The sequence below is a fragment of the Pangasianodon hypophthalmus genome, chromosome 4, assembly GCF_027358585.1.
Source record: "Pangasianodon hypophthalmus isolate fPanHyp1 chromosome 4, fPanHyp1.pri, whole genome shotgun sequence".
NCBI classification, from domain to species: Eukaryota; Metazoa; Chordata; class Actinopteri; order Siluriformes; family Pangasiidae; genus Pangasianodon; species Pangasianodon hypophthalmus.
This window is the reverse complement of record NC_069713.1, coordinates 23,145,275-23,168,568: the sequence shown is the minus strand read 5'-3', so window position 1 is coordinate 23,168,568 and position 23,294 is coordinate 23,145,275. Positions and strand designations below refer to the sequence as shown.

Below are 23,294 nucleotides of genomic sequence, written 5' to 3'. Positions count from 1 at the left end.
TCACAAGCCAGACATGTCACAGTGAAGGCTTTACTGCACGGGCTCACCAGAGGCAGCCAAAATAATGGTGAAGGTCTCCTGTATACTCCATAACTTCCTTCAGTGGAATGTTATTTCAACTGGTAATTGTGCTTGTTTTATTTGTTAATGAACAAAATGAGCAGGTACAAGTAGAAAAGGCAAGCGTGAAAGCACCCTATTTTGAGATTGCTTCAGGAACAGAGCAGCACAACCCACATTACAAAATGTTCTTCCACAAGTAGCTTGCAATACCTCTTCTTCCAACAGAGAGGGTGAAATTCCAAAATCTTACACATAGCTTTATATAAATAACTTTTAATAAGCTTTTAGCAATCATGCTGTTGTACAGAATATCAGCATAACTGTGATTACCTGTGGCATATTCACTACAGCAGCATTCTTGCTTGTGTGATATTGCTTAAATTACAAACTGAACCTTTAAATTAAGAGCCTTCTGCATTAATGAACATCTTATGACTGAAACAGAACAAAAAGTGAATGATTTTCTGAATTAAACACACTGACAACCACTGTATCACACTTTTGATTTAATATTTGTAATAAAATTTTCCAACAAACACCCAAAAAAAAAGTACTCGTCTGCCTGTATAAGGATGTAATTACAGCCACAGCCTCCTAGCAGGAGGTTTTAAAACATTCAGAATACTGAATACATCTCACACGAACATGCTACGGATAGGACAAGGTTGCGCTGACCTGACGTGTGAGAGTCATTAGTACTGTACCAGCATGCCGCCTGCATCCTACACAGCGCCACAGCTCCACGCAGTCGCCTTGCTTCTGAAGGAAACTTTGTGAGAAACTCAGAAAGCAGGCGAGCCATGCGTGATCGAGAACCAGCCAGTCACTACACGCACATATAAAAATAGAAACATTTTGCTTTTAAAAGGAGCCCAAACAATATTGAGAAGCCTACAGTATCCAGGTTCGGTTAATTCTGAGGGCAGTTTTGTGGCAGACATGAAGAAATGACTTCGCTACAAAATGTGATCCGTCAGTATTGTAAAATTTACATTATGTACAAACTGTTAGGAACTCTTTTGGAATATAGACACAAAATGATTTTGTTCTACCAAACTGGATCAGTCTTCCCACATCATAAAGCATTTACTGATCTTGAGAAAAATTCATACCAGTTTGATGGATTGAGGTGGAATCATATGAACACTGATTCACTATCTGAACAGACCTCCAACCTATTGCTGTTAAGACATTTCAAGATTTTCTGAAGCACATCATTCATGTACAGTAAAGTCAGTAAGGTGGTGAAGTACAAGACCCACAATATTCGACACTTTATAACATTGACAGGAAACTCATGCTATTCTAGCCACTGAGGCAATCAGCACACAAGACAGTCTCTTGGGTTATCAGGAAGGATGGAGAGTTTCAGAACTGGACAGAGAACCAAGGCCCAACGTAAGCGTCATATCTCACCGTGAGCCGTAAACACTACTGTCCGACTCCACGGTGCAGTTTCCGTGCCCACACGACATGCTTCAGTAAAATTAATGCTGCCTGTCCTGTCCCAACTTCCCCAATGTTCCGCATAAAAGAGTCCCATGAGGTGCTGGATTGGTTTGTCTTCTGAGATCTGAGCCTCAAATCCACACTCCAGCCACGTCCTCTACATTGTTAGAGATTAAAACAATCAGGAGCTGACAACTTCAGCTCAGGTGAGAACCTGTAATTAACAAACGCTATGACATACCTCTTAGAAATCAAATAAATAAAAGGCTTCTAATATTACAGCTGAGTGCTCAGATGCGCATGTCTGAGTGCGTTCTCAGCCCCAAACGCCGTCGCCGTCCTCAGGACTGGAGAGCACTACACCGGCATCGGTACTGACCAAGCAACAGGATTCCACAAAGTAAAGTGACAACTAGATTTAATAAATTAATATACATACTCATTTTTTTTTTTTCAAAGATGTACAGTGACACTTTTAAATCCAGGTTGGTTGGCTTGAAGAATTTCTTGCTCTTTTTTGTAGGTTTATAAACATTTCAGTTCTCAAGTTGCAGGCAAAATCAGAGTAACTGAGAGTTCTTGAATTTTGGACTGGACATGAGAAATGATGGACACAAACACACACGCACAACAGAGGGGAAGGGGCCAGATCTGAACACATACACACTCTTCGTCAAACACGAGCACGTGTCCCAAAGCTTTTATTCCTGCACTGAGCTGCTGTGTGTAGTCGTACTGGGTTTACCAGCTTTACGTTCATAGTTCACAAGTCTCTGTCCTACGAGATACCTGTGTAAACAGAAAAATAAAAAAAAAAAAACAGAAGGTTTAACTCAATAAAATACTAGGTTTCCACAAATAACATTCTAAGGAATAGCCTATATTATGGTACATTTGGGTGACAGTTGTGACTCACTTGTCATTCTTGATGTGTTCGTAAAGGCGCTTGAACTGTCGGATTTGGAAAGAGAGGATTCCCATCAGAACCACGACCATCAGCAGGAAGGGGTAGATTCTCCTCTGAACCAGGTTCTGCATCTCCAGGGTAACGCCTACACACACAGACCACAGGTATCAAGAACAAGGTGATCCAAATTCAGGAAGTGCAGGGACTCAGGGTATCATGAGTAGAGCCTTCTCAACTAAAAGTTACTATAGATAACATTACAAGAAGTTATTGCATGAATATAACATAAGCATTTATCCATTTTCTTTTATTTATTTATTTCATGGAAAACAAATCCAAACAGTAGTCATGCTTTCACTGCATATATATTATAGCCACTGGTTTCTATGTTGGGTTAGTAAAGTGAACAGTACACTCTAGTCGGACCTGATGAGTTTTGGCCTTAGGGATGTACAATAACGAGATTTAAAGACTGAAAAATGAAATGCACATATTTTACACTATATGGCCAAAAGTATGTGGACACCTGACCATCACACCCATATTTGCTTGCTGAAGATCCTATTCCAAAACCATGGGCATTAATATGGAGTTGGTCCCGATGCAGCTCTAACAGCCTCCACTATTCTGGAAAGGCTTTCCACTACATTTTGGAACGTGGCTGTGGGAATTTGTGCCCATTTACCTACAAGTGCATTAGTGAGGTCAGGCACTGACAGAGGTCAGGCGAAGACGTATAGGGTGCAGTCAGCGTTCCAGCTCATCCCAAAGGTGTTCAGTGGGGTTGAGGTCAGGGCTCTGTGCAGATCACTCGAGTTCTTCCACTCGAACCTCGGCAAAACATGTCATTATGGAGCTCGCTTTGTGCACAGGGGCACCGTCATGCTGGAACAGGTTTGGGCCCCTTAGTTCCAAGCAATTATGTGCTTCCAACATTCTGGCAACAATTTGGGGAAGAACCACATATGGATGTGATGGTCAGGTGTCCGCAAACTTTTGTCCATATAGTGTATATCATGGACAAACAGCAGTACATAATTAGCTTTATTTTTCTCTTCCAGAACCAAAGCAAATCTGGATCATTTTGGTTTTATTCACTCAGCTGACTGTTATTGATGGTTGTTGAGAAGGTCTTTATTAGAATAACCCTTTAATATTTTTGATATTCTCATCACTTCACCCTTATATGCTTAATGGCAGATTCCTTCATGAATGTATATGATGGAGGGTTGCTGGGAAATACCTATTATCGGGACGATGCCTACAGCAATGACGTAGGGCACACAGAGAGACAGCAGCAGCACAGCGATGACAGGAGCAGCCAGCTTACGGATGATGAAATGTAGATCAATGTTGCGGATTCCATTGGCATACACCTGTAGCACAGCAAAATAACAAAAGATTAAGAATAAGAAAGATTTAAAAGGAAGCAAATACATGCTCCATTCCACTACAGTGATGATCTCAAGTTACTAGGAAGTAGGGTTGGGCAATATGATGTTATAATATTGAGATCATGATATGTTAGGCCACAATAAACGTTTCTTAAATATCACCATTATTGTGATCTTTTTCTTTAAAATGTTTTGAAGTTTTTTTGTTTTGTTTTGTTTTTTATTAACAATTACAGTAAAAACCCTTTGACTGAATACAGTGGATTTGATGGTAAAATTTCATACTCTATATTTAATATTTTAAAATGTTACATTTTCAGATTTTTTTCTTTTTGTCAGTGTTAATTTAATTTTTTAATTAATATTTTAAAATTATTAATTTTTCGTAGACATTAATTCAGCTTTTCACAATTTTTCATTTTTTTCTGTTTTACTGGCAGCTCGTTAGCAAACCATTATATTGTGATATATATATTATGCATCATAAAAATGTGTACAAGGATCATATGATATGATATATTGGTCATATTGCCCAACCCTACAGGGTAGTGAATTGAACGGATACTTGATGATCACCTGCTCAATGACAGTCTTCAGCCACCACTGAGGGCCCATCAGGGTGATGGCGGCGATTATTTTGGCATGTAACACTCCCAACGCCCAATCCTGAAACACATACAGGAAAGGAAAATCAGACCTGTTTGCTACTTACATCATAGTTAGTAACACTGCAAAAGATGCTGTCTCACTTCAGCAAGAACTGCATTTGATTGGAAGAATGACTAATCATTCGGTGTAACCTAACCACGAGAACCTCAGCAACCAATTTTCTTTATGCATTTTGTCTTGTTTTTCAGAGACATGCAGCATTTGCTCATCTTTGGGTTTTATGATGGTCAAACTAGTCATTTGTTTGTGGAAGAAACATGTTGAACAGATACTGAATTGCATTTTACAGTAAACACTCAGTAAGACTAGACTCAGAAGATTTACAAACAACAATGGAACCTCTGTAGTTTTGTGTTCTGGTGGGTGAAAATGAGCACTTGTTTTGATAAACAGCAGCAAATGCAGGACGTGCTGCTGTAAGCCTCATTACCTGCCAGGGGTAGAACAGAGGTGTCTGGTCGAGCGGGACCCGGAGAGGAGCCACGATAACCAACTCAAACAGCAAACCCAGAAGCAGCGGAATCACACCAGCTAACAGAACTGCCACGATCAGAGTCTTCATGATCTGTACAAACACACACCATGACAGAAAAGGTCAAAACACAAAATCAGCCTGTTCACGTGAGTATTCAGTTTCGCACACAGTAAATAATGTTTTGGAAACACATGAATGGGGGTGTTCTGAAACAGTAACAGCAGTTTGTTTTTCCCTTCATATTTAAGCAGCAGTCACACTGGATTTTCACCTTGGGCATTTCACAAAGGGCCATCCAAGAGCCAAGGAAATAAACATATATGGGAAAGGGGAAAAAATTTTAATAGTGTTAAGTTAGAGGTGCTTCTGTCTGAGGTTGCTGCAAATCATTTTGGAATAGCTCAGATTTAACAAATGTTTTTCCCCCCATTTATAAATACAGGTGAGCCAGGTTTCCATAAATAAACCAATCCATAGTTCATATAAAGAAATCACTGACATTATTTAAACACCAAGGCTAGATGGAAATAAATGATCATCCTTGAAAAGCAAAATATTATTGAAATATTATTTTTCCTCACTCTTTCATTCTCCCCATACTCTGTTGTTGCATAAATATGATGAGAAGTTCCCATTAATGACTGCGAGTGGTGGATCACTGACGCATTGGGGTTGTTTTGTGGCTAGTGGTTCAGGGACTCTTGTGATGATTGATAGCATTATGAAACTTTTTGTGGTTAATTAAAACTATACAATGTCCTTGTACATTTGAGCTCAAAAGATCACTTAATGCATGCATTATTCTTTTTACATATATAAATTTTACATGTTGCTACTAAACCCGATTACATGTATTTTACCTATACTGTTATTTTCTATTGTTATTGCTTATTGCTCACACTACTCTACTTACTACACCTGCTACATGTATTGATGTTTCAGATTATGATGAACTGCAAATCAAACCTTTTTCTGGTTGGTCAAATATTATGCTTTAAATTTACACCCTCCCTCCCTGACCAGACATGAGTATAACTCTACAGATACACTGATAAAACCGATGAATAAAGAACCTGACTGAGGAATTTGTATAAACCTTTTGGGCCAATATGGTAACCGAAGTACTGGAAAAGCAGAAAAAGATGTGTTCTCAAATGGTGGATTCATGGGGTTAAAGTTCATCTAGATGAAGTGTAACCACTACTGGAAGTGAATCCCTTTTCCATGTACCGCTTCCATTCATGCAAACAAGATTTTCATGCCCAGCAGATTTTATTCTCATGTGATGTGACCACTGCTTTAGACTCTCCCATGCAAAACAGTCAAGCTTCACGACACACACTGAAACTTAGGGGTGGGTAAACACAAGTGGTGTGTAGGTTTGTTCGGCCATGGTAGAAACGGTATATGAACATTTTCACAAGCTGACAAATCTCTACCAGGTGTACAAACAGGTGTTGTGCCCACCCCTTCCCCAACAAGTATGATGTTCTGTACCATGAGTGTCCACTCCTGGACTTTGAGGAGGATGACCCTGCGGCCCTGAGGCATCCAGGCTAGCAGCACAGTGACGGCCCTGATGGACAGCCAGCACACATACAGGCCACATGCTGCGGTGTACAGCTCGTGGATCTTAGCTGTGCCAGTCCAGAACGACATGAGCCAGCGGCCAGCAAACACTGCCATACGGAAGGAGGAGAGCAGAGTGAGCAGAACATGAATAAACACTATTCCCATTCCCTAAATACCTAACACACAGAGATAAACATTACAGACATCCATCTCACATCTTACCTAACATTACATAACAGCTTCAGTTAAGCCCTGCTCTGTGGTCAGAAACATCTTATCTTGAAAGAAAATCTGAGGTCTATCTATTAGCGTCTCAGTCAGAATGAGTTTGACTATCTGATTTAATAACTTATTGGATCATCATATTTATAAATTGGAATATGGAAAAAATCCACACTTAAACACATGCTCTAGTTTTAGTCACCTAAAACAAGTATATTTGAGCACAGTTTCTCATCTTTTTTTTGCATGATATTTAATTGGATCAGCTCTGTGTTGAAGTGCATTGAAATAAAAATATTCCTATGCGAAGATGAGCTGAACATGGTGGATCCCGCATAGCACAAGGTATACAAACATTACCTATACATAAGCAGCATGAAAATATTACTGTGAGTTAATAAATAAAAAATGAACTGGACTCATCATAAAGTTTAAGATAATGTAATGATTTGCTTCATTGTGATATCCTTTGGTTAAGAAAGAGACCATTTTTAACTTCCAGGATTTATACAATACAAACACGCAGTGTAGCACTACTGTTGGTGTCTGCTCTGCCTGTAGCAGCATTAAATTATATTCATTCACTCAAGTTCAGTAAACTGGAGGCATAAGGCAGGAATGAGTACACCCTGGGTGGGACGCCAACACACAGCAGGGCATCACAGATGTTCATTCACACATAGGGGCAATTTAGCATAGACAATCCATCTACTGGAATGTTTATAGAAGGTGGAAGGAAACCATAGATCCCAGAGGAAGCCTGCAGCTGTGAGGTCAGGTGGCAATTCTACCTCGCTGTGTCACTGTGCCACCCTATTAAATTAGATGCTCATTTATTAGGTACACCAATAAGGTAGGCACCCCTAATGTTTTGTACACTCTGTGCATGTATTTGCAAATGTCTTGTAAGTTACTGGGTTTACACTGGAATGCTACACAGATTATTTTAAAATAATCTGCTCACCTGGCAAAGTGAGACACACCAAGCTGGCCAAGAGCAGCGTCACACACATGAAAAGGATCAGCAGCACAATCTACAGTAAGAAAGACCAACATACATTACAAGTCACACAAACTTTTAAAACTATTAAACTTAGAATATAACTTAATATAGATAATGATCAGAGGACATTACCCTGAGGGGGAACTTCACAGGGCGGTGGTAGGGCTGGAAGCCCACAGGGCCTCCTTGTTGCAGGATGGCCTGGTGTGCCGCATGTAGGCCTTCGCCCACTACAGGAATGGCATTAGCATTGTTTCGTGGTTGCTGGTTGTTGTTGTTGTTGGCTGCCTGGTTGGCGTTGTTGTCATTCTCCTCCTGGTCTCCCAGAAGATACGAATGTAGGTCTCTAAATAACAGAATAACAGAAACATGGTATTTTTCCTTTTTATGCTCAGTGGCTAGCATCTGAATATTAAGTTGTCTATAATCCTACATTGTCAGAGACAAACACTGACGTTTTTTCATTTTTACTTCCACACAGGTTCCTCACAGAATGCTTCACTTATATGTAGCTAGATTTTACATTTCTTGTGCTACATTTGAGATTCAGTAACAGGAAAGGCGTAACATCTGCTGTAGAGACAATGTGGTCAGGTATAACTGTGGAAAGCATGCATTAATTTCTAATGGCTAAGACAGAGTCTAATTTGTGCTTTTGTTGTGTTTTAATATCTACTGACAAGGTTTGCGTTAAGAGTCAGGCTTGGCTTTGTTTACTACAGCCCAACAAACTCACTGTGTCTCATGCTTAAGAGGAGTGCTGTGAGGGAGACAAGTGACAGTACCAAACTGTTGATTTACATTTTAACAGGAAAAAAAGTGTAGCTCTGGGGTTTTTTTTATTTCATAAGAGACCAAAGAAACTCTCATTTTGAGTCATACTCTACTAAGCGATCAGGTGGTTATATAACAAGTTCGTTAATCAACTACTCATGCCCATCACTAATTTGAGAATTTAAAAAGTGTTTGAATGTGTTTATGAGACTCACAGTAAGTAGCCAGCGGTGACTGTCCAGGCTCTCACCAAACCCTTCAGCCACTGCCGTGTGTGTCCCTGCTCCAACAGAGCCGGCAAAACCACCTGCAGCAACAGGAGCTCTAGGGACAGCTCACTCACTGGAGCATCACTGAAAGACACGCACGCACACACGCGCACACACACACACACACACACACACACACACACACACACACACACACATACAGTAGAAGGATAAGCAAGAGTCAGAAATCTCTCTCTTGTGTAATTAAGCTGCAGAGTACTCCAGCTGCTGCTTATTTTGTTAGTGATATTCATGAGGGAATACGCACATAATGTGTAACATGCGCTTCTTATGATGAAACACACCCAGGTGATGATATTAGTGATCATGTCCATTATTAAAACAAAATGAAAACTTTCCATCAAATGTCTAAACCTAACTTTAATCTGGTACAATAACAGCTAACATATATAGTCAGTGCGAAAATGTATAACAATCAAGTGAAATGGTACAACAGGTTCAAATGAGGCAGAACAAACTGGTTTGAAACAGTTGCATATGATGTAACTCTCATGGGTATTTGTAGCTTTTCCTGTCAGGTGTACATTATGTTTACCTGTAGAGCATCACGTTGTAGGGAAGGAAGGCTGGCAAGATGTGTTTAATTATCCGAATGGGTAACCAGAGCATCAACAGGACTATCGACCCAAACACAACCTAAAAGACATGACAAATGAAAATGTGTTTGCTTAAAGAACAGGGATGAAAATTATGTATGTAATTACATATTTAAAGTAGCTCTGGACATCTCATTTTAAAACTTTTACAAATAATCCATTCATCTCTTCTGCTTTTACAAACAAACAATCTATTCTATTATTACAATGACTAACATTATGATGAAGTTATTGACATTTACATGTAACAGACAGTACTCAAAGCTACTGTACACTTGGTAACATTAGAAAACAGCTAGCCAGATTAACAACCTGGTCAACTGGCTCGTATGTGACACACATAGAAACAACCACGATTTTGAACTATCTAAGTCTCTATTAGCATATTTACATTCTCGGCAATTTATAGAAGTGTTGTTGAACTGTTCAATTATACCATAAAATTGTATAGAATTTAATGACAAACAGTGGTTTAGCACGTATGTTCTATACCTAAACATTTCTGAAATTTCTCACCACATCATACAATAATAATTTGCACATACGGTATTATTATGGTTAAGCTTATTTTTTATGTAATGCCTCTCAAATAATATTTATATGGAAGTACTGAGAAAGTCCGTTATGAATAGAAAAATTTTAACTTGGTACTGTAGTAACAAATTTGATCCAGACACAGTGCCTGGGTACACTATTATATTGAATTTAAATATTACACAAATAACTATTTACTAGTAAAGCACAGATGCTCTTACCACTGATAGTATGAATCGTCTCAGATGTCTGTATATCGGAAGGTGGATCATTTCTTGGACTGGGTTAAAATCTGGATCATTAAGGTTTCTGAGAAACCACAAGACTCCAGGCCTGAGAACCTGTTTTCAGTGGACACATGGTATTTTTAGCGATTAAACGTAATGAGAACAAGCTTGCACTCTTATTCTTAAATCATATTATAAAGAATGAGGTACCTCTCGGAGCAGGAGGATAAAGGATGCAAAGTAGAAGACGTAGACCATGCCTACAAGCCAGTGCAGAAACATGGTGGTGCCTGGAGCCGACTCAAAACTTAGTTCTCTGTCCTTTAGGGATGCGTCAAACATTTCCTATAAAATAATAATTATCAGAAGTAATACTGTCTGATTTTAAAACATAATAAGAATATGGAGCGCTTGGCTCAAACAAATTCACAAACCAGAGAGCAGATATCCAGCCACCAGCCACAGATGAGAGGGAATACACCGATCTCTACAACCACCAACAACGACACCTGCGCAAAGTCAAATATAATTTAAGAACCAATATTGTCGCACTGTTAAGAACTAGTATTTTACAGCTGTACACCTTGTTATCTTTTACATTTAGATATTGTTGTAGTAAACGTCCTAAGGTTTTTCTTTAATTGTTACCAAAATAGTTAATTGTTACCAAATATGGCAAACAATAAGCAAATGATATGATAACACACATACAGTAAATACTGACCTTAACCACAATATAGCAGACTCCTAACAATCTCCGCGATCTTTGGAATCGAACCAGTGCAGCTAATCCCTTAAAATGTTCATTTAGAAAAATATTTTCTTCTCACATTGCAGCACAACATATCAGGACAAACTATTTTCCTCTATGATTTAATAATCTAAATGACAAAATCATACATATAACTCATGTAAGTCATCCAAACTCAAAGCTAATACAATCATCAAAGATAAATGGCTGTGTGAAAGGATACATGGCACACAATGAGTGTTACTGCCAACAGGACGTAACCAACAATGGTGGTGATGAGGCCCTCGAAGTGAGAAGCACGAACCTGAGACCGCAAAAGAACAATTAATATGTAGCCTCCCATTTACAGCCATATCAGACTACAGTATCCACACTCAAAGGATAAGTATGCACTCACATAATCTTCAAAGCCAAGTCCCACCACTGAAAAGTGCCCAATATGGTATGGACAAAAAGCTACACAGGAAAAAGACATTTTCTTATTATAAAAATACACATGTTAAAATGTTTAATGTAATATAAAGAGTATATTTAAAAAAAAATCTAAGTAATTCATACCAAACACCAGAATGAAGAGTGTATTGAGAGACACCACCCAGAATACATGCTCCTGCAACACAAGAGTCAGTGTTAATATTCATATTATACCGGCTCTTGACAGATTCTTAATAACTTACAAAACATGCCAAATTTCATTCACTCACCAGGAAAACCAGAGAGCCATCAAGACCAAGCATCTATAAGGAACGAAAAAACATATACTGAATATGTTTCTAGCAGTGGGTTGTATTACAGCATGACTAAATGGACAATGAAAATCAGCCTCACCCTTTCCCATGTGAGCTCCTCAGCAGCACGGTCCCATTCCAAAGCATTCCAGTTCATATCATCTACACAAAGTACACCAGGAGTTCAGTGACACACTCAATAAAATGAACATACTGATTTATAAATACATCACCACCTGAAGTAAGAAAAGCATACTTTTTGTTGGACACTTCTAGAAACATCATTACTTTGTTTTAAGCCCTATGATTAGTAACACTGCTTGTGTATTGAGACACTGCGGCTTGCCGATCACACAAAACAAGTTCAAAAATTAACATAAACAACTGAATTTTAGTTTCTGCTGCTGCTTAATAAACTGGCTACTGCTGTCCAATCCACTTGTACTAACCTTATATGTAAAACCAAGTATGGAGTAAAACAACACAGCATGCTGTTACTGGAAAGTAATCTATGCTGGGGTGGTGTGATTATTCACCAATAAAAGATCTCGATGTGCTTTGTTCCTCTTACACCCCAGCAAACTGCCAACGATTCAAATTTACTTTACTTTATTAATTTTACTTTATTAATCAATAACGTCACACTTTTTATAGTTACATTTAATTATAGCATTAGCCCCAGGTATAGTCTCTCTGTTTTTCCCTCTCGCTTGCTGTTAAGACGAACAAGTACAACACAACACCAACAGCACCAGCAAGTCTAGTTCTACTTGTTACTAGCCTGTATACCAGATATACCCTTATAATAAAACTATTTCAGACATTTGAACATGCTGTGACCTTGACCCTATTTGGATCGATTCCAAAATCTCAACTGTTCATCTGCTCGTGTTTTGAGAGCCCCATTACATGGTGTGGCAGCCTCATAAAAAAAAAAGCAGGTTGTCAAGTTACCATGATATCCAAGACTCCATCCTTAAATGTTAAACAAACATCTCCTTCATCTCCTTCAAGAAACTTCACCATATCAACGGTCATACGGTTTTCTTTGTTAGATAACAACATGGTTTAAAATGGATTATTATTAAGCTCAGTTTATGTGGAAAGTTCGCCATATACGTCCCTGTGAATGAGCTGTTACTATAGAAACGATAACATATTAGAACGAGTGTATTAATATTAACCTGTGATTTCAATTACCGCTGACACTACTCTTAGAGCTGCTGTTATAGAAAATTAATCAACACCTTCTGACCAATCAGAACTGAGAATTCAACAGCACTGCAAATAAATAACAAAGAGAATCTGACTCAAACTCATTTGTAAAAGAATTTTCATATTCAAAAAATCTGATATGCTGAAATTTATTACAGTTTGTTCATCTTGTTCAGCACTACTCTTACTTATACTGTCTTCCTGTTTTTGGATTTTGTAAAATAAGGCTTGTAATTACAGTCCAAAGAGTGTGTTATTTTTCTCCTCAGGCTATTTGCAGCCTAACTCCATCTTCTTTTCCTTCATGTTGTGCTAAGCAGTTATGTACCTTGTGCACCATTATTGGCATCAGCTGCGTCCTCAGCACCCGCCTCCTCCTCATCCTCGTTGTCCAGCTCCAGCTCCTCGGCTTGGTCAGGTTGGGCGTCGAGCACCTCAGCTGCTGCTGCGTTCTCTGCAGGGGGATCAGCCGGGGCCGGCGCAGGCTGATTCTCCACACCTCCATTACCCGCAGCTGGAGCCTAAACAAGAGACAGAAAATGTTTATACCACACAACAGAGAGAAGTATTAAATAATTAATTTTATGAAAACGGTTCAGCTTCTGGTATAGCACAGTGACAGCTTTGAACTTCCTATTTTCATAAAGGATGGCAAAAATCTGTGAAAATATTGAACTAGAAACTGCTCCTGGTCTCAAGCAAGTTGTCAAAACAATGTTTTGCAACTAGGTGCGTTTGTTCCTTAAAAAAAAAAAAAAAAATAGGTGCAAATTCTTTAACATATTTAAAAGAACACTTTAACACACCTAATGTACACAAGTACTGTTTGTCTCTAGAGATAATGAGGGTTTACCGGCTGACCCAGAGCACATTGGGCTGTTCGGAACAAAATGATAATTAATGCAGAGAGCAGGAATACAGTAAACAAAGAAGGTCATGGTGCACACCGTGTAATGGATCTCTGAAGGAAATTAACTGTCAGAAAGTTTCACAGATGTGAACTCTGGTCAGAATTTTCCTTTGTGCATGCCTGTGTGAATGTTTACAAACTCACCCAGAACACACCTTTGTGACTAAATCATCTTTAACTGTACATCTGTGTGTGTGTGTTTTACCTCATTAGGCTGCCCTGCTGCGTTGGCAGGTTGCTGTTGGTTCTGCTCCAACCACAGTGGAGCTCCACCATGAACAATCTGCTCCCGTAACCACACCAGGCTTATAAAGGCGCAGAGGGTGCAGGTCACCACGAAGCAGCCCTGCAGACAGTCCGCCAGCAGGTTCTCCCTACACACACGTTCAGTCAAACATAAATGTGACACCAGTGAGAAACTTCAGTATATACACAGAATAAGATTTGGATTTCCTTCCTCCAAAAACCTATACTAGTAGAATAGTTGTTATGGTTTGTTTTTGCAACACCTGTTTTTACATTTCATTATTTAATATTCTTCTTGTGAATCTTGTGAGTTACTTTAACATCTTTGGCAAAATTTACCTCCACAGTTTCCCTGTACACTGGTACTTACGTGGAAAGCATATCTAATGGCAGCGTCAGGAGGGAGCTTACAGAACCAGTAAACAGACACTTATAGATTCGACCTATCAGAGGACAGAAATAGCTATTCATTCATCATATAATAGTGATATAAAAGACTTCTGAAACGAGACATACAGGCTGTATTCTCTGTAACGTCTAAAACACTTACATGCTGTTAAAGGTACAACTCCCAGCCAGGCAAAGGCCACCAGCGTATAATGGAACCAGTATCGGATGGCAGTGCCTATACTGGTCACCAGACCTGCAAAAATGTCCTGTACTGGAAGCCGTGAAGGCATGTCTGGAGAGTAAACTGGCAGCAGGAGAGTGAGAGAGAGAGAGAGAGAGAGAGAGAGAGAGAGAGAGAGATTTTACAACACGCAAACCCGACACGCAGCAGTCACAATTCTTAAATAAAGTCATAAACCCAGCTCAATTAATACACATGGGGTTGATTTCACAACAACAATTGAATATGGTTAAATACTAAATACATTAGCTGAGTTGGATTTACATTTTTATGTGATATGTGTAAATTTTCATGTGATTTCATGTGATTCATGTTTCATTGTTTTGCACTTCTCTCAGTATTCTGTGTACAGCTGAGGAATGGGAGGGTCTCAAAAAATATCGCAACTCAGTAAGTTGTAATGAGGATCAACTATTTTTAAAAGTCGATCAAAAAACAAAACAAAACAAACTTCTTTCTGACCATTTTGATGGGTATTATATCCTTGGCCAGGTAAAATGGCACAACATCAGTAATGTCGTTCCAGCACGTATTTGTTTATTCATAAGTAGAGTTCATCGGATGCATTTGTTTACTTTAGCACTGTTTCTGGTTACGTGCGCTCGAGCTGTGTAATCTGGATTTGGGAACACTCTCTTTGATGCGCTTTCTTGGTGGTTAAATAAATTCACTGTGTGTCCTCAACAAGCAAACAACTGTTGTTTGTGCCATGTCTGTTGTGTAAAATCCAGCAGCATCATATAACTTGTGTTGAATTTTTTGGTACCAACTCCTCCATGGTGCCAAGCAAAACGAGGAGGAAGCAACGTGAGCTACAGAACTGCTGAAATTTGGTTATTATTGATTTATTTCTGTGTCTGTTCAGAAGAAACCGAGCTGGACTAGAGAATAGATTAAAAGTCTGATTGTTTAGTATTACGATATAAGCGATCTCTCTGGAAACACAGATTGTGGAGACCCACCCCTAATACCAAGTAGCATAGTTAACACAGTCTTCAGTTATAACACAAAACCAAAATCTACCCCCGGTACGTGCAACATCTGCCGTACATCTGCGATACTCTGTAATTCTGTTCAAAGGGCACCATGTGCAGAGTAAAAAGTACATGTTTACTGACAGTAAATGTGTTTTTTTTTTCCCTTTTTATTTAGTCATGAGTATAATGATTTCTTGATGTGGGAAGTGTTTTTGTGGTCTATGATCACTGGACAGGGCCACCTTGCTAAAGTACACTAACCCACATGAGGGATCACAGGATAAACAGCAAATAGACCATTTTTATATCAGGCAATGTAACGAGAAGTGATAGCATAAAATGTCACACATCAAACTGAGATTATTGGTAAGGTACATCACATCACATTAGTGAAAATATTTCCTGTTATGTAATGTTAGAATTAAATCTGTCGTTTAGTGTATTCAGATGCAAATTAAGTTTGCAGCTGCTTCGTTATCTTTCATTGCTATGGTTCGTTACTGAAATTGCACAATAGCAAAAGCAGAACACATGCATAAAGAGAGCACAAGAGATGGATTGTGAAGCATAAGTCTATTTGGATTTTGCTAAAATGTGTAACTTGAAAGACAGGCCTTCTTTGAAATAAATGTTACAGTGAGAAAGACTGATGCTAACCGCTTCATTGTGTCTCGATCGTGAATGTAGGATTTCCTGCTTGTCAGATCATGTTTTTGACTGGCTGGTGATGGTGAAAGATGTTACTCTGTGCAGCAAAGTTGTGATCTACGATCACTTTATGCACTATTAGTTACAACGTACCTTGAGTGTCTGTGGTGGAAGCGAAAGAGCTTTAAACTAACTCCTCTCAGTGTATGGGTCAGAACTGACTTTACATGTTACTGACTTTAACTTGCATTCAGCTGGTGCCACTGACTAGAACCTGTAGAGATTTACTCTTGATCCCAGTCATGTGCTAATTCCACAACATATAAGCAGTGTATTGCATCTAACGTAAAGTCCCACATGAACACATATCAGTGTGCGCTCTTTCTCCCCTGGCAATCTATCAAATACCACCGTAGACGGGTCATTAGCCCAAGAGAAACACATGACCTAGAGTGTCATTACCGTTCACTGTACCTCTGAAAAGGACAACAACAACAACTAGTGTGGTTTTTGCTGTCACATGGTTCTTTCTAACACTGAAGCAGACAATACTGTGATGCTGAAAGAACCACATGTAACTGTATCGAACCCCATCAAAGTGCTTCCTTCCCTGAAGAGTGAAAAACAAGAGTGATATACTTACTTGGCGTGAAAGCAAATCTGTGCTTGCATAATTCGCAATACTCTTTTCTGCTGTGTTTCAGCCACTGCACCAAGCTGGGAAAACACAGGAAAGGAACAGGACACAGAGTGAGAGTGCACATATGGAATAAAGCAGACGCTTCCTGCCTTTTTTTCTACATGGCACGACCATGCGACCAGCATTCCAGGCTCGTTCGGTATTGCTGCAAACAGAGCTGATGGCACAGCCGGAATATTTTATGGACTGCTTCAGTTTCGGTCATTAAAAAGTGATCGTAAATTACACTAATGCGCCTGGAGAAACATTCCGCAGAGTAAGACAAAAAGTACACAGAAAGAATAGAATGCACAATAAACATAAATTTGTTAAATGATACCACTGAAAGCTGGTGCTTGATGAAATCTAGGAGAAAAAAAAAATGATATGAGCAATAATAGTTGACATTTTCACTGGGAATAAAAGCTAAAGCTGGAAAAGAGGACATTCCATGTGTTCATGAAAGCACATAATAATCGACATCTCTTTTTGCATACACTCTGCTAATTTCCAAATCTTCGTCAGTGAGTGCTGATTAGGATCGTATTGTTGCACTTCAGAGATCATAACACCCTGTGTGTCATCACAACCTGTTTAGCATTTCATCCTGCCCCATTACTGAGTCAGACTCATGCCAAATACCAAGAAATACCGATCCCATCGTCACACCACCAGCTGCCTCAGTAAACCGAGTCGCACTAATTAGCTATAACCTTAATTCATTTTCACTGTACTTGCCACAAAGGAGGACAAAATGGCTGCATTACTGTATAATTGGTGTTACCTAATCAGTAAGAATATACACTGAAAGCACTGGGACAGTGAGGTCAAAACGTTTTGCACTCTGTCACAAAGTTAGGGTTTAACGATAAACAAAAAGGAAAAAATTAACAATTACTTTGTATCTGATTTCCGTGTTTCATATTTTAATGTAACAGCAGTTTCTATGTTCTACCTTCCAGATCTTAGTCTAAAGACCAAAAGGTTAAGCTGAGGGTTATCCGAGTTCTCCAGGCAAAATACACATGCTCAGTTATACATGAACTGTTCAGTTTGGCAGTCGAAATCTTCCCTATTTTCCCCCCGCTAGTGATGCATTCTGGGTCACAGTATTGTTACATGCTGAAGCAGAACCCAACGACCCTGCAGCCATTTGCTAGTAAATAATCAAACGATATAACTCGAAACATTTTGAAAGTCATTGTACTATGGCCACCTTTGTTACAGCAGCAATAAAGATCAGTCAGTGAGCCAGCTCCAAAAACACTAACGCCTGCCAAAGCCATTAGACCAATTTACAATGTTCCATTGTAGTGTGGCATTTATGTATTTATTGGATTGTCAAAAACTTATCTGTTATCTATATCTGTTATCTATATCTGTTATCTATATCTGTTATCTATATCTGTTACCTATATTTCCTTTGCTTTCCTTTTTGTGATATTCACCACCATCTCATTTAAAACCACAGAACTTTTTTTCATTGGTGTACAAAATACACAATAGCAGTTTTTAGCCTGTTGTAATTCGGCCATTGTATATACACGCAGCCGTTATATATATAAAATATTTCAAACGATTAATTTTGCTAAAGATCATACTACACCACTAAACTGAGGTGACGGCTGTGTGTGTAAAAACCACCAGCAGCCTTCAAAGTGCTTTAATTCACTTCAAGTTAGAATCTGTGCCGAGGTTCTTTAGCACCTAAATTTGGGTGAGTGGAGACAAAATCATGAAACACATCACAGTGAAACTGAGCACTTATGTCTAACCCTTATACACACACATAAAAACTCTACTTCACAAGTGCTACATTTAAAGCTTTCATAATCAGTTTGAATGTGAACCCTTTTTACAGGTGTATTCTCCGTATAAATGAAGAATACTCATTTAAAACACAGGTGAAGTCCAAACTGATGCAGGAATTCAAAGCCAAATAATCAGTAAAGGGTTAGTTTTGAACGCAAGGCACAGCTGAAATCCCAGGAAATTCCTCTGTGTGAACAGAATATGTGCCAACACCATCCGAGACGGCTGATTTAAACCATGCAAAGTGAGGTAACAGGAAAAACAACCTCGAGTCAACAAAGAAAAAAGAACAGGAGAAATTTCTACACAGTGCATTTCAATAGTTAAATGATTGTCAACCATTTGTGATCGGAACAAAGCGAATCACAGTTCGGGATGTGTCAGTTATGAGTGTATCACCTGAGGCGTAACCAGAGAGAGAGGAGACTAATAAACATGCTCAAGCGTTTGAACCATAAATATCCCCATATCCATTTATTTGTTATGTGGCACGTCCTGTGTTATGGGACCTGGATAACAAACGCATGCATGTATGTATTCTGGGAAAATACCAGACTGCAGGTCCACAGAATGCAAAACCTGAACGTTATCAGTACATGAATGCAAATAACGTCCCAGGTTTTGAGTGCGAAACCATTTCAGGTGTCAAGTTCACAAAGACACTTTGCGGACAGAGAATAAGGACTAGCATTATCATGTGTCCTGAAAACTGAAAGCATGAGTTTAAAAAGCACAACAATGAGCTTGCAAATTCTTCAACACTTAAACCTTAAAACCTAAACTCACAGTACTTACCATTCTTGGTGAATGAATTTAATACTTCCAGTGCAGACACAAGGATGGTAGAGGGGTTTGTCCTGAGTTCCCTCAGAGCGACACACTCGACATATATCAGCTGCAGACCAGATCAGAACAAGCAATTAAACAGCAACAGAAAAACTAGCACTAACTAACAGAAATTTAACACTTCTGCTCGTCTTTTTTTTAATCACAGATGATCTTTTGTTAGTTGTTAAATATGACTGATTGTGGAAATGGAGGCTGTGTTTACAGCTTAGTGCTTTTTTTTTTTCTAGAATAATATGTTAATGCAAGACGTTAAATTAGCTCATGCGTCGTCAGACTCTTTGCAGGTTGCATTTGATGCACAATTCTGATCATTTGTGACAAATCAGATTTTTTTTTTTGTCCTGACTGTTCACATATGCACAAGACCTGAATAAAGATCCGATTTTTACATCATTCCCTCTGTAACAATGCACTAAGCTGAAAACAGCAACTTATTACCAGGTGCATCACTTTGGTTGTAGAAAGGACAAGTGATCATATTGTTTTCATTTTTGCATCTTTGTATTTTGCATTAAGGTCTTTAATTTTGAAGAATTGGAGCAAGGACCAACTATAGCTTTTCTCTTCCATAGCCAGAGAAATTCAGTTCCAGTTTTTGTTTTTTTTTTAGTATGGTTGTACTTCCCTACAGATTGCTAAGGCAGTTTTTCACCCGACCTCCACGGTTGCTGACGTGTGTCATTTTAGTGCTGAATGAATTTTGGCCTAGCCTATCATCACATAACAATGATGATAACTTCAGAATTAACGGGAAATTTGGATGTGAGCGTTTAGACATAATACGAGTCTCATAAACAGATATCAGTGAAGTTTCAGACATATCACATGTCAGTGTGACAAACCCCGATCTGATCTGATCTGATCACACACATGCAACAACTGTAGGCAGTGTAAATACTGCTCTACATGTATGAAAGAAACACTGCGAGTCATGATGGATGACATGCTGCATTATACCACAGCGCTGATGAATTCTTCATTCTGATTGGTCAGAAGGTGTTGATTAATTTTCTACAAGCAGCAGCTCTGATAGTAGTGCTGTCTGCCGTTCAAATGACAGGTTTCTATTAATGTGCTTGTTTTTAATACGTTCTCGTATCCATAGTAACAACTCATATCGTAACCTAGCAACTAATAACACGAACAGTAGCTAGCTAACTTAATTTCTGTCGGGAATTAAGTTAAAGTTATTAAGCGAAGCTTCCAGAAGGCTGAGGTGAGTTTTAACCCCAACAAGTCTGAAAGCTGTTACTCGGCTAACTAGCTAACTTCACTAACCGCTGCCTTTCTTTATAAATGTTATTAAAAGACATTACCTAGGTAGCTGCATGACATGTTTACAGCTAACAATACAACTTGGCTAGCTAGCTAAAAAGCTAAGAGGTCAATAGTGTAGGGCCACACGGACCGGTCTACCTTGCGTGCTAGCTTACCTAGCTAACCCAGCTAACCTAGCTAAACTAGCTAACCTAGCTAACCCAGATGCAGCGCATACAGGCCACACGGACGTTAAAAGGCCCTGTCTTTTTTTGACGTCCATGGAAATGTGAGAAACTGGATGCGTTTAAGACGACCAGCAGCGTGTTATAAACCTGTTCAAGGGAATTTACCTTCTTCTCCAGTGTCCATCTTATAGCTAGCCGTGACGCACTGTCCTCCTTCAGTCAACACATAACACTGTTCAGCAGCCGCGGCTCGCACATTTAAAGAAAAACATCTCGCAAGAACAACAGCCACGAACTCCGCATAACACCACTGACGGGTTGTTTTTGTGTTGCACCCCTCAGACACCGGCAAACTGTGTTTAATAAGATGTCAGTCTTCCTATCACAAGTCGACAGCACACTACTGCCTCCATCACCATGCCACAAACAGCCCAGCGCCGAGCAGCGGCCTCTACGGGCTACACGTACACATTTCACTGTAACACACCGCACCACACACGGCGGGGTGACGCACGAGCAAACAGGCAGCACGGGGTTGCCAGGTCCGCGAGGTTCACCCTCCTCAGACATACACGGTTTCATTTCAAAACTGTGCATTTAATAAACAATGATAGTATTACAGAAGATATCAACGTTTTTACGGATATAAAACCTAGTCAAGTTAAAATAATTTAGTTATATTTCAAGTGTGTCGATACATTTCTCAAAAGAAATGAGAGAACCTTACAAGAGCCATTTTATAAGAAACATTATACAACAGTTGGTTCCAGTCCAGGGAGTATGGTGGCTTAGTGGTTAGTACGTTTGCTTCACACCTCCAGAGTTGGTGGATCAACTCCCACCTCTGCCTCGTGTGCACAGAGTTTGTATGTTCTCCCTGTGCTTTGGGGGTTTCCTCCGGGTACTCCGGTTTCCTCCCCCAGTCCAAAGATATGTACTGTAGGCTGATTGGTATCTCTAAATTGCCGAGCTACACTCCTGAGCTGCCGGTGATCCAGACCTCCCCCCCCCCTTCACTCTGGACCTGTCCACCGGCAATGCTTCATACTGCCACGAAAACGCTTCAGCTGTTTTCCATGGACTACACCAACACACATTGTGCTCACACACACGCACACTACAGTGTAAACCCATATGAGGATGGGTTCTCTGTTGAGCCTGGTTCCTCTCAAGGTTTCTTCCTATCACCATCTCAGGGAGTTTTTCCTTGCCACCGTCGCCCTGCTTGCTCATCAGAGACGGCACACACACACACTTCACTTTACTTTTGTTTGTGTAAAGCTGCTTTGAGACAATGACCTTTGTAAAAAGCGCTATACAAATAAAAATGAATTGAATTGAATTGAATTAAATTGTCCGGAGTGAGTGTGTGTGTGATTGTGATGGGTTGGCACCCTGTCCATCGTGTCCCATGCCTTTTGCCCCAAGTCCCCTGGGATAGACTCCAGGCTCCCTGAGACCCTGTGCAGCATAAGCGCTACAGAGAATGGATGGATGGATTGATAGTTCTGGTCCACTAATTTGATTGGCTGATTGGAGTTCCAACAGTGCTTATATTTAGTATAACCACACTGAGACGTTTCACTGTTTGTATCACTTCACTCGTCTGTGTTCACTACAGACAATTCCACTTCTAGCAACAGTCCCACTGAAACAGTTACCACAGTAGTGTTAGTAACATTATCATATCATATTTCTCACGAATATAACTTCTGAATTAAAATATGAAAGCTTGTCAGATGTAGATGAAAAGGAAGAAGGGAAGCCCATTTCACAAGATGCACCTTTAACAGAAATGTACAAATCAGTGTGAGCTAGCCAGCTAGCTGACAGGCTATAAAGTGAGCATAGCTTGTTCGGGACCTATTTCTGTTCACAGAGCAAAAATAAATAAATTATTTGGCCATATTGTGTCTGAAATGTCAGTTACTTGATATTAACTTCTTATTTATAAAACAGTTGTATAAAAGCAACAATCCACTCACCATCTTGCTGTTATACTGAACGGCTTTGTGCCTACGGCCGAATCACAGCTGTGCCGATATTCAGTATAACCGCACTCTTGCAAGTGTGACGTTGCTTAAATAAGAAATATCACACTAGCAAGAGTGATATACTACTGATATACTACAGTACAATTATGAGTGATGTTTTTATACAACATTTCTATTAACAAGAAATTAATATTGAGTAAGTGGCATTACAGACACAACATGGCCAAATGTTTT

At 39.4% G+C, this 23,294-nt stretch overlaps 1 protein-coding gene across 1 annotated transcript; it reads right to left on the bottom strand.

Annotated features, from left to right (window-relative positions):
* Positions 1-552: 552 nt before the first annotated feature.
* marchf6 (membrane-associated ring finger (C3HC4) 6) lies at positions 553-21,533 on the bottom strand. Its single transcript, XM_026936302.3, has 26 exons — positions 21,232-21,533; positions 19,568-19,667; positions 16,925-16,998; positions 14,576-14,719; positions 14,396-14,468; positions 13,985-14,153; positions 13,198-13,390; positions 11,755-11,816; positions 11,631-11,663; positions 11,485-11,536; positions 11,324-11,382; positions 11,150-11,230; positions 10,900-10,968; positions 10,610-10,684; positions 10,386-10,520; positions 10,170-10,289; positions 9,354-9,454; positions 8,744-8,881; positions 7,887-8,100; positions 7,716-7,785; positions 6,455-6,636; positions 4,913-5,047; positions 4,390-4,479; positions 3,663-3,795; positions 2,429-2,564; positions 553-2,301 (listed from the first exon to the last, which is right to left on the bottom strand). Exons 1-26 carry the CDS (start codon positions 21,248-21,250, stop codon positions 2,214-2,216), a joined length of 2,745 nt encoding a protein of 914 aa, XP_026792103.1. The 5' UTR covers positions 21,251-21,533; the 3' UTR covers positions 553-2,213.
* Between the last annotated feature and the right edge of the window lie 1,761 nt (positions 21,534-23,294).

Coding starts and splice junctions, on each gene's coding strand:
- marchf6 (XM_026936302.3), bottom strand. Junction 10,521..10,609: donor GGCTGGATATCTGCTCTCTG/GTTTGTGAATTT, acceptor ATTATTTTATAG/GAAATGTTTGACGCATCCCT. Junction 8,101..8,743: donor GTCACCGCTGGCTACTTACT/GTGAGTCTCATA, acceptor TCTGTTATTTAG/AGACCTACATTCGTATCTTC.